This window comes from Gymnoscopelus braueri, assembly GCF_963280865.1.
Source record: "Gymnoscopelus braueri genome assembly, chromosome: 16".
NCBI classification, from domain to species: domain Eukaryota; kingdom Metazoa; phylum Chordata; class Actinopteri; order Myctophiformes; family Myctophidae; genus Gymnoscopelus; species Gymnoscopelus braueri.
In genome coordinates, this window is record NC_137616.1 from 49,637,277 (window position 1) to 49,650,542 (window position 13,266).

Sequence of the window (13,266 nt, forward strand, 5' to 3'; positions counted from 1 at the left end):
GTTCATGTGTAAAACGTTTTGTGCAGATTACTCAAAAATCCCAGGAGGAGTTTTAACTGTTTTTCATATAATTCAAAATGGTGGGAGATCTAAAGGTCAGAGGTCAAAGGTCAGTGTGAAAGTTGTTCATCATGAGTAGACGCATGTGTGTATTGAAGTTTCATGGCTGTAGGTCAAACAGGGCATGAGTTGTACCTGTTCAAAGTTGGCATTTTGCTATAGCGCCACCTTTTGACGAAAGATTGTGAGAATTATTTCTTGATAGTTTTTCATGACCATCTACCATATGGCCAAGTTTCGTAAAAAGCGTATACACGGTTCAGCCAGAACTGCGAAAAGTGGCAGAAGAAAAAAGAGGGGAACATTAAGACAGGTCCAGAGCTGAGCTCTGGCCCCGTAATGACCCACCTACCAGAGCCAGATAGACAGAGTGAGAGAAACAGACAGCTCAACCTATTGCCATTGACAGGAATCAAACTCTCAACCTTCAGACTCACAGGCTGAGACACTACCTGTAGTGCTATAGCTTCATCCAGGCTGAAGTTGTCTGTTGAAGATCATAAACTTTTGCCTTCTGTCATGAACCAAGCCCCTGTTTCACTAACACTAAGATCACTCGTTCACAAACCATTTACCAATAGAGAAATTGTATGTCTCCTCGAAACCGAAACCAGTGAAAGCAGCCGATCTACAAGCTCACAAAACGTTGCTATCTGAAAAGTTGTGAGATTGTAGATCGGCTATTTTCACAATGAAGTACGTCATACATTGAAAAAACATACTCTCAAATAAGCATTTCATGTTATCTTTACCGTTTGCACATGTATTCATTGATACAGTCATGTTTTTTGCAATTTAACTTAAATGAGTCTGCATCATGTGAGGCTTGAACTGGCAACCTTCAGGTTGTGAGGCACACGTTTAAGGGAGAAGCCATTGGACCAACAGACAAAAACCTGTGAAAAAGGAGATCGCTCAGATGATACAGTTTCACGCAAATAGCTGAAAAATCCTGGGTTTAAGTGTTTTTCAAACTGCTCAAAATTGCGGACAATCTAAGGGCGGAGCTTACTGGTCAACGTGATACATGTGTTCCTCATGAGTCAAGGCACATGTGTAAGCAGGTTTAATGGCTGTCGAGCCAACGAGACGTGTGTAAAACGTTTCGTGCAGATTACTAAAAAATCCCAGGAGGAGATAGGTTTTAACTGTTTTTCATATTATTCAAAATGGTGGGAGATCTAAAGGTCAGAGGTCAAAAGTCAGAGTGTGAAAGTTGTTGATCATGAGTAGACGCATATGTATATTGAAGTTTCATGGCTGTAGGTCAAACAGGGCATGAGTTGTACCTGTTCAAAGTTGGCATTTTGCTATAGCGCCACCTTTTGACGAAAGATTGTGAGAATTATTTCTTGATAGTTTTTCATGACCATCTACCATATGGCCAAGTTTCGTAAAAAGCGTATGCACGGTTCAGCCAGAACTGCCAAAAGTGGGAGAAGAAAAAAGAGGGGAACATTAAAACAGGTCCAGAGCTGAGAGCTCTGGCCCCGTAATAAAATGCGTGCTGTGCGCGTGCTGTGCGCGTGCTGTGCGCGCGTGCTGTGCGCGTGCTGTGCGCGCGAGCGTGAGCGTGACGTCATTAAAATACCGTCCTGCCAGTAAAAAAAATCACCATGACACCGCTGTCTGCATGTAGATTGGATTCACTCCGCGCTGTGCAGATGAATGTCGGAGACCACCCTGCTTTTTTTTTTTTTTTGGCTGATGGTGCATTCAAGGTGCCTCAGAATCACAGGATAGGATGAAATACAACATGACAAACCGATGTAACCATGGAAATTTGGCACACTCTTGAACGAAGTTATACTGTGAGAGAGCGCCGTTCACAAACGCCAGGATGAACGCGTTCACAATAGCGCTCATCTAGCGGTAATACAGTATGTTCAGTTCACGTTTGCTCAAAATATGAATGAAAATATGAATATGAGTTCATGAACGATCGTTCATTGAACGCGTTCAGGCACAACACTGAACACACAGCCTATAATACACATACAGTATAGTGTATGCTCCACACATATTGAAGTGGTTGAAAGAGATGTATCAAAGTCAGGACAGTGTTTTATGTCTCATACTTAAAGGAACAATAGAGGAAACAGAAAGTTATATATAGTTTTCTTCTTCATGGTCTCTTACTGGACTTCGTTCCTTCCTTGGAACTTCCTCCTTACATCTGCTGAAAGCACACGCACGCACGCACACATGCACGCACGCACGCACGCACACACGCACACACACACACACACACACACACACACACACACACACACACACACACACACACACACACACACACACACACACACACACACACACACACACCCCCACACCATGCTTCATCTCTTCTTCAGTGGTTCTTTGGGATGTTTGCTTTGTGGTCTTATGTAACAATTCATATATTGTAATAGATCATGTATTTATTGTGTGTTTTACCTCACACCTCGTCTTTTCATAAAGCCTGTAATCATTGAAATAGTGGCTTCTGCTAAAATGCCATCCTATAATACAATCGGCATATCTGCCCATGCGGACGGTGTGCCGCTGCAGTTAGGTCGCAGTTAGGTTGCAACTGCGCATATGGGCCAGCTTCATAAAAAAACCCAGAGCTAATCATAGCAGCTTCTCCCTTCCTGCCCGCGAGCGTGTTTCCCCTTGCACCGTGTGTGTGTGAGATATGTCATGTACATCCCACACAAAACATTAAAACACGCCAGTGTCTCAACGCAGCCGCTAACAACAACACTGAGTCGGCTTCTGGGTTGCCACGTTGGGGGGCAGACAGGTCAGTGTTGCCAGATGTGCGCCAGAAATAAGCAACCACCTTCATGAAGAAAAAAAAAACAGCCGAAGGGGTCCGCGATTTTAATCCAACGATTTTGGAACCCCAAAATAAGCGAGCCCTCGCTAGAGCCCCGTGCGCGGCTAGGGGACCTCTAGTACTGTACAATGTCATAAAATATGGATTTATTTAATTTCAGCTTAAATCACACCAGATGTGTGGTCAACATCTGTTTGAATGAAACATAATTCCTTTGCATACATGTTTTTATTTTGTACAGATCTAACATGTAATTAGAATTCAGACCAAACTAAATCAGCCTTGTTGCAGAATTATTTTGTAGAGTGACAATGATTAATAACCATCACTATCTACATAATCTACCTTATTGTAATCATGACATTATTTTCAGTATTACTATCAGTGGTGGAAGAAACAGTCATGTTTGTCTTTGTTTTGTTTTATTGAGTAAAAGTAGCAATACCAAAGTAAAAGTCCTGCATTCAAAACCTCACAATTGTACAAAAGTATTATCATCAACATTAAAGTAGCAAAATAAAAATACTCATTATGTTGAATTCTGAACCATATCATTCTATTGGATTATAACTATAAACCACTTAAGCCCTATTTAATGCTCAGGCTATTCACACAATAGCAGATCTATAAGCATCACAACACATTTTTCAGCTTGTAGATCTGCTATTTTCTAAAAACAATTAAAATATTTTGTATTTAATGATTAGATTAATTACTAATCTAAATATGTAAAGTAAATAGTAAGTAAAGCTGTTAAAAAACATGTAGTGGAGTAAAAAGTACAACATTTATTCTGTGACGTATTGTAATATATAAGTATTTTAATATATAAGTATTGTAATATATAAGTATTGTAATCTATACGTTCAAATTCAAAAGTTGCAGATCTACAAGCTCACCATGTGTCTCGCCGTGTTTCGGGCTTGTAGATCTGCTACTTTTGATACTTTAGTCTGACTGACGTTTGATCAGTTAGGACATTAATTTACAAAAAAACACACTAAGTTAAAATATGGAGATAAGAGGTTTCTGCCCGACAGCAACGTATAAGTATAATAAGTATCATAAAGTATCAAGATATGGACATACTAAAATACCTTGAAATTCTACTTATTATTGATCATAGACAATTGATAATAGACAATAGTCAATCATTATATAAACAATAGATCCATAACATGACATGTAGATGACATCACATGAAGTGATGTCATTTTTAAAGTGTGGCTTTAAAAATGACATCACATGAAGTGATGTCATGTTTAAAGTGTGGCTTTAAACAAGACCAGGAGACCTGGTTCTGCCAGACCCAGGCTTCACATGACGTGTCAGCCTGTGTCTATGCCCATGTATGGACGAAAGGGGGACAGACTTTTATGGCTGGGACAGTCCCTTCTATGCCCATGTATGGACAGACTTTTTTGGGGGACAATTTTTTTTGGCTGGGGCCGGAGGACAAAGTGACCATGCCCATGTATGGACGAAACAGGTACAAAGCCTCATGTAAGCCCGACCCCTTGGGTCTGGCAAAAATAAAATATAATTTTGGATGTTCTTCTTGACCACAACAGAATCACATACATTCTATGAAACTGAGTTATTATACTCCTTCAATATCTTATTCTTCTTCATCATCATCATCATCATATCTAACTATGTTGTTCCACAGTTACACTGATCTTCCCAGGTAACATCCTCAGAGGGACAGTATTATCATTAGTGCTAATGCATGGAAAGAGTGTGTCAGTGAAAGTGTGTGTGAAGGTGTGTATGTGTGTGTTAGTATCAGGATCAGAGAATGACAGCTTTCCTTCATTCCAGTCCAGCTGGACTCTGATCCTCTGAGGATTCTGCTTCAATGAGAGATCAGTGTCTGACCCTGGTCTGGAATGTGCTGTGTATTTAATTTTATCTTTAGTACAGAATGCTATACACCAGTATTGACCCGCTCTGTCTCCCTTCCTCTGGTGAGACTCTGCTAACACACCCAGTATCCAGCCTGTATTGTCTCCAACCTCAACATCCCAGATGTGAGTCCCTGAGTTAAAGCCCTCAGAACCCAGGACAATGGGCCAGTGGTCAAACCTCTCTGGGTTGTCAGGAAGCTGCTGTCTTTCTCCACGTCTCACACTGGTCAGATCATCAGACAGCTTGAGGCGTGGATGGGCAGTGTTGGGGTCCAGAATGACAGGAGTGTAGGAGGCAATGTCCTTCATCTTGTTCCAGACTCTGAAGGTCAGGTTGTTCAGGTGTTTGGTCACGTCTATCAGTGATCCTGAGACCAGCTGTGGGTCCTGCAGTGTGAACTGGACTCTTTCCATTGTGGTCTTGTAGTTCTGCAGGAATGAGATGTGTTCAGCTCTTAGTTCCTCCTCTATGGCTCTGATGTTGTTTGAAAGGGTTGATATTTCTCTGTTCAGACCCTCAAACTTCTCCTTCATCATCTGACTCTTCTCCTGCTCTTCATCCCTCAGGGCAGTGATGCTGGCCTCCTCTTCCTCTTGTAGAAACTGATGAAGCTTCTTAAACTGTTCCTTAATCTGCCTCTCTGTGTGTCGGGCCTGGACCATAATGTGATTTGCTGTTTGGTCACTTTTTGTTTTAACTTTATTAACACATTTACCGCCGGGCCCGTAGTTCTACGGGCCGTTAAATCCAACGGTTAAGCGCCAATCCCGTAGCCTACGGGCTGTGGTGCTTTTTCCTTTTTTTCGAAAGATTTTTTTTTTTTAATTTTCTAGGGGGACCATTTTCAGTGTAACACCACCCGATCTCGACCGGAAGTGCGATCACGTTTTTTGTTTCCCGTCTGCCTCCATTCTAAGTCGTACACAATAACCCCTGTAAAAGCCCCTGTAAACATGTAGTTTTTCATCCTCGCATTTCCCATGTTAACTTAAACGGTCAGAACTCAAACATGGCGGCTCCGTTTGACACGTGGTCTTCACTGGTAGAAGCAGTGAGATCTCCGCGATGTTTACAAACAGTGCACAGCTCAATCTTAAGGATTTTAACAAGATCTGTGGCGACGTGAAAAAAACAAAAAACAACAATAAAACGTTGGCACTGGTGAGTACATTATGAGATTAACCTCTGGCGGTCAATGTGTTAAAGACCTCCAGTTTCTCCTGTAAAGTCTTCAGTAATTTCTGGACTTCCTCCTTGTGATCCAGAGCAGCTTCATCGATGGGTCTGAAACTGTGGTTGGTGTGTTTTTTAGAATCTCGACACACAACACACACTGGCTGTTGACATTCCAGACAGAACAGTTTGAGTTTCTCAGCATGCAGACTGCAGAGATCCTCAGACCCTGATGAAGTTCTCTTACGTTTTGAAGCTCTCTGTCTCTCCTGTATGAAGGCCTCACACAGGTTCTTCAGAGCCAGGTTACGGGGTAGATGATCTGTTGAATGTATTTCCTTACAAACTGGACATTCCTTTATTCTCTTCTCTCTCCACCATTCCTGCAGACAGGCTTTACAGAAGCTGTGGCTACATGACAGGAGAACAGGATCTTTAAAGGTGTCACGACACACAGGACAGGAATAATCCTCTTCTGGAAGAGACGACGTGGAAGACATTTAGTCTCTGAATGAAGCTACAAACACTCTGCTCAATACAGGAAGTCAGTCAGTCGTAGTAACACTTCGTCCTCTAGAATGTTCCCTGAAGTTTACTTTCACTGTGAATCCTGGTTCATGTTAAAGTCCAGCAACAAGTTGAAGTTATTCTCTGCTGTAGTTGTGGAAGTCGGTCCTCCCTCACTGGAAGTTGCTTGTATGATGTGAAGGCAAATCTTACTGTTCCCCTCTCTGTCTGTGTGTGAGAGAGAGAGAGAGAGAGAGAGGGAGAGAGAGCGAGCGAAAGCACTGAGGAATGTTAAGAACAACAACCTCCCTGTTTCCTGGTGTCAGATGATTGAAGCAAGGGGCGTAGCCTTTACATGACCCACACACGCGCACATGCACACACACACACACACACACACACACACACACACACACACACACACACACACATTTGAATTATTTTATTTGGATCTGCACAAAAAGCGCAATACATGATCCAAACATCAGAAGAAGGTTACATTATACGGGCAAACCAGATACAACTGCTGCACATGCTTAACACACAGAGGAAAAAAGATAACAAATTGATGACTACTAATACTATATACAGAAATTCAACAGTTGTGTTTTTTTTTCGTTTTTGTTTGCCACTCAAGGGTAAATGAATCACACACACACGCACACGCACGCACGCACGCACACACGCACACACACACACACACACACACACACACACAGCCTATAAATCATCAATTGTAATGCTTTGTATGGAATATCCTCTCCAGGCTACGGTCACATATGCTGTACGAGCACATGTGACCAGTCCTGTTTTTTTTTTTACAGTTTTCACCAACAACATTAAAAATATAAAAATAATTTGCGGTAAAAATTTTTTTTACCGCAAATATTTTACAAATCCACGGGACACCACCATTTTGCATGGCCACATCCTACTTTATCCTACTTTAGAAACAATAAAATCCACGTTGAAATCGTCTTAGAAAGACGATAAAAATAACAATAATAATCCACGGGAGCTGCCATTTTGCGCATGCTCACTGCTCAGACCAAATTCTTTGGGGTAACGTGTTTGCGTGTAACACACAAACACAACAAGGGCCATCCGTACAGTCTATGGTTGAAACGTGACATCTCTGTGCCGTGACGCCAGCAGACCTGATTCTATGGGTAACACATTTGAAAATAACAAACGTGAATTAAAAATAAACGATAAAAATAAATGTATTAATATTAGTGGTGTAAAATGGCACCAAAAAATATTCCGAAGCCTGCTGCAGGGCAACAGAAAATAGCAAGCCTATTTTCTAAATATATACTATACTAAATAGTATACATACTACATATTATATACTTTGCTGTTCTATGTTATACTTTAAAGTTGTCGGATTTGGAATTTTGTATTTTTCTTTCAGATACATGTTCTACATGAATATAACCATATTATAATCATATACGATGAAACACAAGTCAAACGCTGTGAATTTTTGTGGGACTCATAAAATGTCCCTGGGACCCATCTAAAAGACCACCCTTGGGTCCCAGGACCCATTACATTGAAAACCTAGCAACATCACTGCATTTGACCCAGTCCTGTTGGGTCATTACCACTGTACCAGCCCATGTGACCCAGTCCTGTTGGGTCATTACCACTGTACCAGTACACGTGACCCAGTCCTGTTGGGTCATTACCACTGTACCAGCACATGTGACCCAGTCCTGTTGGGTCATTACCACTGTACCAGCACATATGACCCAGTCCTGTTGGGTCATTACCACTGTACCAGCACATGTGACCCAGTCCTGTTGGGTCATTACCACTGTACCAGCACATGTGACACAGTCCTGTTGGGTCATTACCACTGTACCAGCCCATGTGACCCAGTCTTGTTGGGTCATTACCACTGTACCAGCACATGTGACACAGTCCTGTTGGGTCATTACCACTGTACCAGCACATGTGACCCAGTCCTGTTGGGTCATTACCAATGTACCAGCACATGTGACCCAGTCCTGTTGGGTCATTACCACTGTACCAGCCCATGTGACCCAGTCCTGTTGGGTCATTACCACTAAACCAGCCCATGTGACCCAGTCCTGCACTTTGATCCTCATGTAGGCTCTGGTGATTTTTCAGCATCATCCTATAATTCTACAAAGCTCTGTCCGTCGCTCTATGTGTCCCCAAACTCTCTTCTGCCCGGTTCTCCTCAGGGCTGGAACAATTGATCTGTATTTGCACACAGCCATTGACCAGCAGCATGTGCACGGAACACCGATGCCCGTTTTTCACTTTACCCAAATTCGAGCCGTTTAATAGCCTTTTTCCGAACCTCTGTTTAACTCTACGGACGCAGTTTTCGACGTTACTGCGCATGTGTGGCCAAGTGCACATGTGTGGCCAAGTGCACATGCATGCACAGCCATGTATGGCTGTGCATGCATAGGCTTATATGCATATAATTATATATATCTCTGCTGTTCGGCCGGAACCAGCTAAATCCAAAATGGTAATTGTTCAGGAAATGAAAAACAAAATATCAATTTTTCAGAAAATGAAGAAAACCTTATATTTTTAAAACAAAGCAATACTGCCTCATCAAACTTGGTATTGTGACTTTATATATTATCAGATACTTGCATGTGTCATTATATTATCACCACTTTACCCAAATCCAGTGCAAGTGGAGTTAGGAGGTTTTGTCCATCATTGATAAGAACAGCTGGCAATGGATCTCAAAGCTCACAACACATCACAATGCATTGTGAGCTTGGAGATCAGCTATTTATGGTGAGCGCCATCCTCATATACTATAGATCAAGCTGAATTCTGTACTTAAACAACTTTTATTTTAACATGCATTGTAAACAACCATGGATCTAACTGTTACCACTGTTGTTCTTCTACAGTTGAGTGCAACAAACAATTCTGCCTCAATACTCAATCATGTATTTAACAAAAGCGATCATGGCACACCAACAATAAAAAAAATGGCATATAAATACAAAAATAGAATCTTTAGCCTATCAAATCTGTAGCCTACTGCACTAACAATAACAACCACAGTTGAATTTACCTATCATATACCTATCAACATTTTATTATCACACTGTTGTGTGTTGTGTGTTGCGTGTGTGTGGTGGGTGTTTCTTAGTGCTTTAGATTGTCATAAAAGCTGTGAAAGTCTTTTGGCATGATCTCCTTGAGCTCTTGGAGATGTTCGAAACAAACTCCTGCACACACTCATTCTCTGTCCATTAACATTTAAAAAGAAAACACGAGCAGATGACCTTTGTGAAGACACCCTTCTCCTCTTTACTGGGGTGACATCTATCAAACCTTGCACATACATTCTCTTCTCTTCCCAGTTTATGTTCTCCCAAAAGCATTGAAAAATCTTCTCCCTGTCTGCCTCATACAGAGCAGAGCTTCTCGAGAGCCTGAGAGGAGGGGGGAGTTGTTTGTTTTTGACAGACAGTTTGAGGGTCCAATGGAGTTAGGAGTTTTCGTCAGAGGCGCTTTTTAATACTTTTCATATGTTATTATTAAAAAAAAAATTACACAGATGTAGAGGGGGTTCAATAGCGTTGATTTATGAAAAAAAAACAAAAAACTGAAAAAGGAGTTAGCTGGTCCCGGCTGGACACTGACGATATATTATATGCATATTCATAGGCTACGGATGGTCTAGTTTTACAAATTATGACAAAACACAGAATGTAAGCTTTCAAATGGTGTTTCATACATTGCAATATGAACATATGTATAGAAGATAATGCTTGTTTGAATTAGAGAAAGATCACACACTAAAACAGAGAACCCCACAGACATTATTTATCAGCTTTTGTTCCAGTTCTAATTTTGCTAATTTATTTGTTTGATCACAATTGTACTTGTTTATCCTGTATCCTGTATGGGTTCTCTCTCCTGATAGGATAAAAACAATGTAGTTTCTGTGTATTAAAGAGCTGGAGAGACGGGGAGACCCTGTTATTTAACACGCACTCTATAGCAATAATTACTATCAGAATACTTATAGAAAAAGTATCACTTACAGCCACTTTAAATCATCAATTGTAATGCTTTGTAGTGAATGTCCTCTCCAGGCTACGGTCCAGGCTGGGAGGTGTGCAGTCTGCTGGGACAGTGTGAGGGCCACACTGACCTGGGGGCCCGCCAACAGCTGCTGGCCTTCTCCCTCACCCACTGCCCCCCCGACAGCATCCACGGGCTCCTGGGGGCCTCCAGTGACCTCCAGACACAGGTCTGTCCCTCCACCTCTCACCTCTCTGCCTCAACTTAACACTCCATTAGCTTTTTTTCATTATCAAGCAGGAAAAAGGGTGAAAGTTGTAGATGAACTGGAGGTTCGAAACCTCTAGAGTCCGGTCCGCTACTCACACCCGTCATGGCAGACCTGTGAACAGTGTGCACTAGCTGTACGCTCTGTAATAGAATGAAAATGTACAAAGATAATGTTTCTTAACCCATTAAGACCGGGGATGCATCTGTGTCATTTTAGATTTATTTGGCTATTCAAAAATAGCAGATATAAAGCTCATAGTGAGGCACCGAGTGCCGCGCTATGAGCTTGCAGATCTGCTATTTTAGAAAAATCGTGAACATTTTGTGCAAATCTTTGAATATATATTCTACAGAGTTTTTTGAAAAAATAAAAAAAGTGTATGTTGCTATATCAGTGGTGCTCCAACCTTTCCATGTGAAGGACCCCCAACATGATATGTATTTGGCCGCGGACCCCCATTTCAAAATATGTTGTTCCAGGGACCCCCCAGAAGCACAGATCGGAGTAATTTTTTTTTCGAAAATGTTCAAGATTTTTCAAAAATAGCAGATCTACAAGCATGAGCTTGTAGATCTGCTATTTTTGAATAGCCAAAGACATCTAAAATGACACAGATGGGTTCCCGGTCTTAAAGGGTTAAAGTCGCTTGTAAATGTTTGTTTGCATTTGCTTGTTTCTCTCGCGAAACCTGGAAACCCTGTAAGACCCAGACAAACAGCCCAGACAGCCACAGCCCACTTGCCAACTGTATAGAATAGATATGGTATCTTGATGTAACATCCATGGTGGCAGTGTGAGGGTTAAATGGATACTCATGGTTCTCATGGTGGGGGGTGTTTCTCTGCTGCAGGTGTTGTACCAGGTGGTCAACTACCAGATGGACCCCACGGACCCCCACAGAGGACCAGAGGAAGACCACACCCACTGCCCCCAGGTGTGTGTGTGTGTGTGTGTGTGTGTGTGTGTGTGTGTGTGTGTGTGTGTGTGTGTGTGTGTGTGTGTGTGTGTGTGTGTGTGTGTGTGTGTGTGTGTGTGTGTGTGTGTGTGTGTGTGTTGTTTTCCAGTGTGTTTGTGTTGTTCCATATTTGATGAGGTGTAAATCTTACCGTCAGGGTTGTTCCACTCTCCTGCTTTATTTATGCTCCTCTAGCTTCCCATGCCATCACACACACACACACACACACACACACACACACACACACACACACACACACACACTCGCACTCGGACACACACACACACACACACTCAGACACCCTCACACAATCTTCTAAATATGGCCAACAGCTTTGAAAGTCTTTTATCAACTTGTATGGAAGGTTTTCTTAAAGCAACATCATTTAATTTAATTAAAATAGAAAAAATGCTCCTCGGAGCACAGGTCTCCGCCAGGTAAATATTCGGCCTCCTGGTGGCACTATAGTAGAGCAATGTTGAGAGGGTGGCATTTGTTCCTCAACGTTGTGTGGGATGGAATATGAATATGAATATGAAAAATCGGAAACACCCCTTTTGTTTAATGACTATAGAGATACAGTGTACCGATTTGCATGATGTTTGGACAAAATCTGTAGGAGTACTATCAAAAATTTGTTTTGCAAAAGGCGGCCTCTTGGTGGCGCCATAACAGGCCCATGGGAAAAATGTGGGCCAGAGGTTCTGAATTGGCATCCAGGGAGTGTGTGTGCACAGTTTAGCTGTGATCAAGCCAACGGTGCCGGAGATTAGCTGTACACAGACAGAATGACTGACTGATGGAATGACGGACAGGGTGCAAAACATACTCTCGCCATGCCTTTTGGCCTGAAGGACACAATAAATCCCATAAATTCCACAAATGTAACTTTTAAGCGAAAGTAAAAAATAGCCTATCTACAAGAAAAGTGTTGTGAGCTTGTAGTTCTGCTTTTTTTCACTAGTTTGGGTCCCGGGGAGACATCAAATGTCTGTTTTGGGTCTCAGGGTAAAAAGTTTGGGAACCGCTGCCGTAGACTCTCTGATATGTTGATTTATGTTTTATAATATCACAATTTAACAAATGTAATTACAATGCATGTTAACCACGTTAATCTAATTACAGATACTATTTTTAAAAATCAAAATACATTACTCAAGTCAATTCTCAAGTACTTTTTTACTGTCCATGGTGAGTAGTGTGTTGTTATGGAAACATTATGAGACCCCCCCCCCCCTTTTTTTCTTCTTCTTCATATAATTCACTCTATATTATCATTATTTTATTATTTATTATACACAGTTTTTTTTGTCATATAGTATATCTCAATAATGTGAGCAGAGACAACACAACTCAGATTGCACACATTTCATTTCAGTACATTTAATTTATTGTATTTGTTTTCTGTTATTTTGTTTTTATTTTACTTTTACCATTAATGCTTGTGTAATGTCAGCTTAAATATGTGTGTGATGTTTTTCTAAATAATTTACTGGAGGGGACAACAACAACTTCATGTTTTTCTCATTTGTTTAA

The 13,266-nt window shown here is 41.4% G+C and overlaps 2 protein-coding genes across 2 annotated transcripts in view; one reads left to right on the plus strand and one right to left on the minus strand.

The window, feature by feature from the left end:
- nbas (NBAS subunit of NRZ tethering complex) overlaps nt 1-13,266 on the plus strand; it is a 245,306-nt gene that overhangs the window by 137,270 nt on the left and 94,770 nt on the right. The window contains exons 35-36 of the mRNA XM_080452909.1: nt 10,576-10,733; nt 11,626-11,709. Of these exons, the coding sequence (XP_080309035.1) occupies nt 10,576-10,733; nt 11,626-11,709 (242 nt within the window). The remainder of the gene's footprint in view (nt 1-10,575; nt 10,734-11,625; nt 11,710-13,266) is intronic.
- On the minus strand, nt 4,123-6,552 carry LOC308103885 (zinc-binding protein A33-like). Its single transcript, XM_080454094.1, has 2 exons — nt 5,998-6,552; nt 4,123-5,493 (listed from the first exon to the last, which is right to left on the minus strand). Exons 1-2 carry the CDS (start codon nt 6,460-6,462, stop codon nt 4,531-4,533), a joined length of 1,428 nt encoding a protein of 475 aa, XP_080310220.1. The 5' UTR covers nt 6,463-6,552; the 3' UTR covers nt 4,123-4,530.